The sequence below is a fragment of the Anneissia japonica genome, unplaced genomic scaffold (genome assembly GCF_011630105.1).
Source record: "Anneissia japonica isolate Jap-2015-1 unplaced genomic scaffold, ASM1163010v1 scaffold287727_len1644234_cov201, whole genome shotgun sequence".
In the NCBI taxonomy this organism is placed as follows: Eukaryota; Metazoa; Echinodermata; class Crinoidea; order Comatulida; family Comatulidae; genus Anneissia; species Anneissia japonica.
Genome location: NW_022713615.1, coordinates 1,329,929 through 1,332,987, shown reverse-complemented (window position 1 = coordinate 1,332,987; position 3,059 = coordinate 1,329,929). Strand labels below are relative to the sequence as shown.

Genomic DNA, 3,059 nt, shown 5'->3' with positions numbered 1-3,059 from the left:
TCCCATATGCATATATATATATGTATATATATATGTTTATATACATATACATATGAATGTAAATGAATTACATATATGTATATATGAATTATATAATATATATATATATATAATTATTTCTTACATTCTTCAACACAGGCTAGTATATATTGGTAATACCTGGAAATTATTTAATTTTTTTTGAATATGATTACTATTAGTAATAGAACCACAAATTTTCAGACCAACACCATTATTATAGGAGTAATATATCGTGATAACTTTCTAGTGCAAACAATTGGTAAATGTTAACATAGTCTAAATACCCACGAGTGTCTGTGATTGGTTTTACATACACATTATATTATTATATTATATTAGGTTTATTACTTCAGCCCAAATTCTTTTAATACACTTTTTATTCACAAAATTAAGAGTTTCTATTCAATCAATTGGCAATATTTTGAAATTTCCTAAAAGCAATTTGCTTAAAAGTGCTGATGTAATTTTTATAATGTATTTTAAAATAAAGAAAACAACAATACTCCATGAAACTAGTGGGATCTCACTAGATTCTCATTTGCAAAACCTCAATACAAGTGTAAACTAGAGCTTTCAGAAAGTTCTTTGTCAGAGGTGAGTGGACAGTTGTTATATATTCAGCATTCAATAACATAAACAGATATACTTTAGATAAGCATATATGTATATATATATATATGTTTATATACATATGAATGTAAATGAATTACATATATGTATATATGAATTATATAATATATATATATATATATACTTTCATAAATATATACACACATATAAAATGAATGAATATAGATGTGAGGTAATCTTTTTGAGACCCAGACTAGATAAGATTCTACCATGAGTTGGATACGTGCGCCTAATAAGATGACATTATTATTTAAAAAAAAAAATATTTATTCATTGTTACAGTAGAAGTGAATATAAACATAGTTTACCTTGGTCAACAACTGTATTACCTGTACCTGCAATTAAAGAAATATAAAAAAAAATTATTACATAAATATTATTTCATATAAACATAATATCATCATGATCCATAGATAATAACAATAATTAATAATAGCAATACCAGAAAGAACATTAATTCTTTGTATTTAGAAAATCAGACCCACATGTATACAGTGCAAACTAGATTTTTGTTTTATGGTATTGCTATTTTGAAGCAATGGCGTATATTACCCAATAGATTAAATAATCTATTATTAGATTAATCTATTATTTGTATGAGAAAAATTATCTGAGAGATAGATGATCTTTGCATAGCTTTTAGCATGTATTCAGGTATGCTTCATTGCTGTAAAATATACATTTTCCATATTTCGAATATAAATAAATTGACATCTATAGATCTCAATTCACTAATGCTGGCCCTCAGTTGACTTTATCTGCATAAACAATAGCTAAAATATAAATCTGAAGAAATACAAAGAAAATTGATATACTGTATGAGTGCAAAAATATATATATTACCTATGAAAGAATTATTTTTTTCCGAACCATCTGAAATGATAACATATTCAATGTGATTATAGAAATAATTATTTCATAAAAATATTTTTTGGACACACCTATTTATTAAGGAGAGAGATTTTAAGCTGCAAATGGAGGAAATTGTAAACTTTAACAAAATAACCAACCCCTGCTCAGAAGACACCACCATTAAGAGTATACTTCTTTTGGTTTTGAAGGGGTCCCGTTTTGTTGGGGTTCTACTGTATAATAATTGCATAGCAACAATAATTAAATTAACAGTATTGTAAAATAGACACATTTTATTACATTTAACCTTGCATACTGTCCTATTCAAGCTGAGAAACAAACAGGAAGACAAACAGTGGTGAAACCTCTAAGGCAGAGGTGTTAGGGAGAATTCACAACCATACGGAAGTGATAACAAATACGTTATCTTCATTCGTGCTAAAACAAACAATATGCTGTATGAGCTGAATATGATCCTTGATTCATGTAAAAGACATGAATCGCCTGCATTGTGACAAATATGCTTCCGTAGGGGAATGGTTGTCTTAGAAACTTATGACGTAAGTATTCGTTATCGTTTTCACAAGCTTGGGAAAACTCCCTATTAACAACAAAGTACATTTAATTAAAAAGATCCTGAATAGCTAAATAGAATGCAGTCTTTTAGCAGTGCAACAGTATATATTTAAAACTTCTTGGTTTCTTTTTTCATTTACTAAGTTAATATTGTCTTTACTCCTTAAGTTATCATCTTAATGACAATGATCAATGAAAAATATTACATGGAGTCCAGGTGCGTAGACTGGTTTGGGCCTTGGGGTGCAAAAAATGAGCAAAAAATGAGAATGCTGAACTAAATCCCAGAATGCGAACCTAAATCCCTGCTTATTGCAATGAATACTTAGTGGTCATTTTTAGTACTTTAACCCACTTAGTGGAAGTAATTTCTTCTATGGGGGTGGGGGTGGGGGGTTGGAGGTGGTGCATCTGCACCCCTATCATACACCCATGGAGTCAGGGTCGTATCTGCATTCTGATTTGGGGAGTGTGCATGCACCATTGTACCCCTCCTCCTAGATATGAGCCTTGAACACTTGTTTCTAGCAAGACTCACCTGGTTTTCTACAGACCAACCAAGCAACGAAAACAATTGCCAGTAAACCAACCAAACTTCCAACCACAGCTGCTATTACTGCTTTACTTTTGCCTGAAATACGAAATGACATGAATAATTATAAAAATTTAAACTTTAAAATAATCACAACACTACTGTATATAAGATGCTTATGCCAGGCATAAGACTGAGTTAAAATTTGCCCTAGACTAGCAGTGACGTCACAAATATGGGTCCGGCTGACTAAAGCCTCGGCCAACAACCTGGAATAAAAATCCCTTGTACGGTTCACGGGGAGAGTTTTTATTGCTTAGTATAGTCCAAGATTTGCATTTAGACCACAATATTAGGGATTGGCAATCAAAATAAGGTTATTTTGATAGGCAAACTAATATTTGTTAAATTTTTGATCATGCGTCGGATGATCCAGGCCTGTTCGATG

At 30.6% G+C, this 3,059-nt stretch overlaps 1 protein-coding gene across 1 annotated transcript in view; it reads right to left on the bottom strand.

Moving 5' to 3' along the window:
* Positions 1-832: 832 nt before the first annotated feature.
* The window catches only part of LOC117108547, a 14,966-nt gene continuing 12,739 nt past the window's right edge, over positions 833-3,059 (bottom strand). The window contains exons 13-15 of the mRNA XM_033250591.1: positions 2,618-2,710; positions 1,495-1,524; positions 833-986 (exon numbers count right to left, since the gene is read on the bottom strand). Of these exons, the coding sequence (XP_033106482.1) occupies positions 928-986; positions 1,495-1,524; positions 2,618-2,710 (182 nt within the window). The 3' untranslated portion in view covers positions 833-927. The remainder of the gene's footprint in view (positions 987-1,494; positions 1,525-2,617; positions 2,711-3,059) is intronic.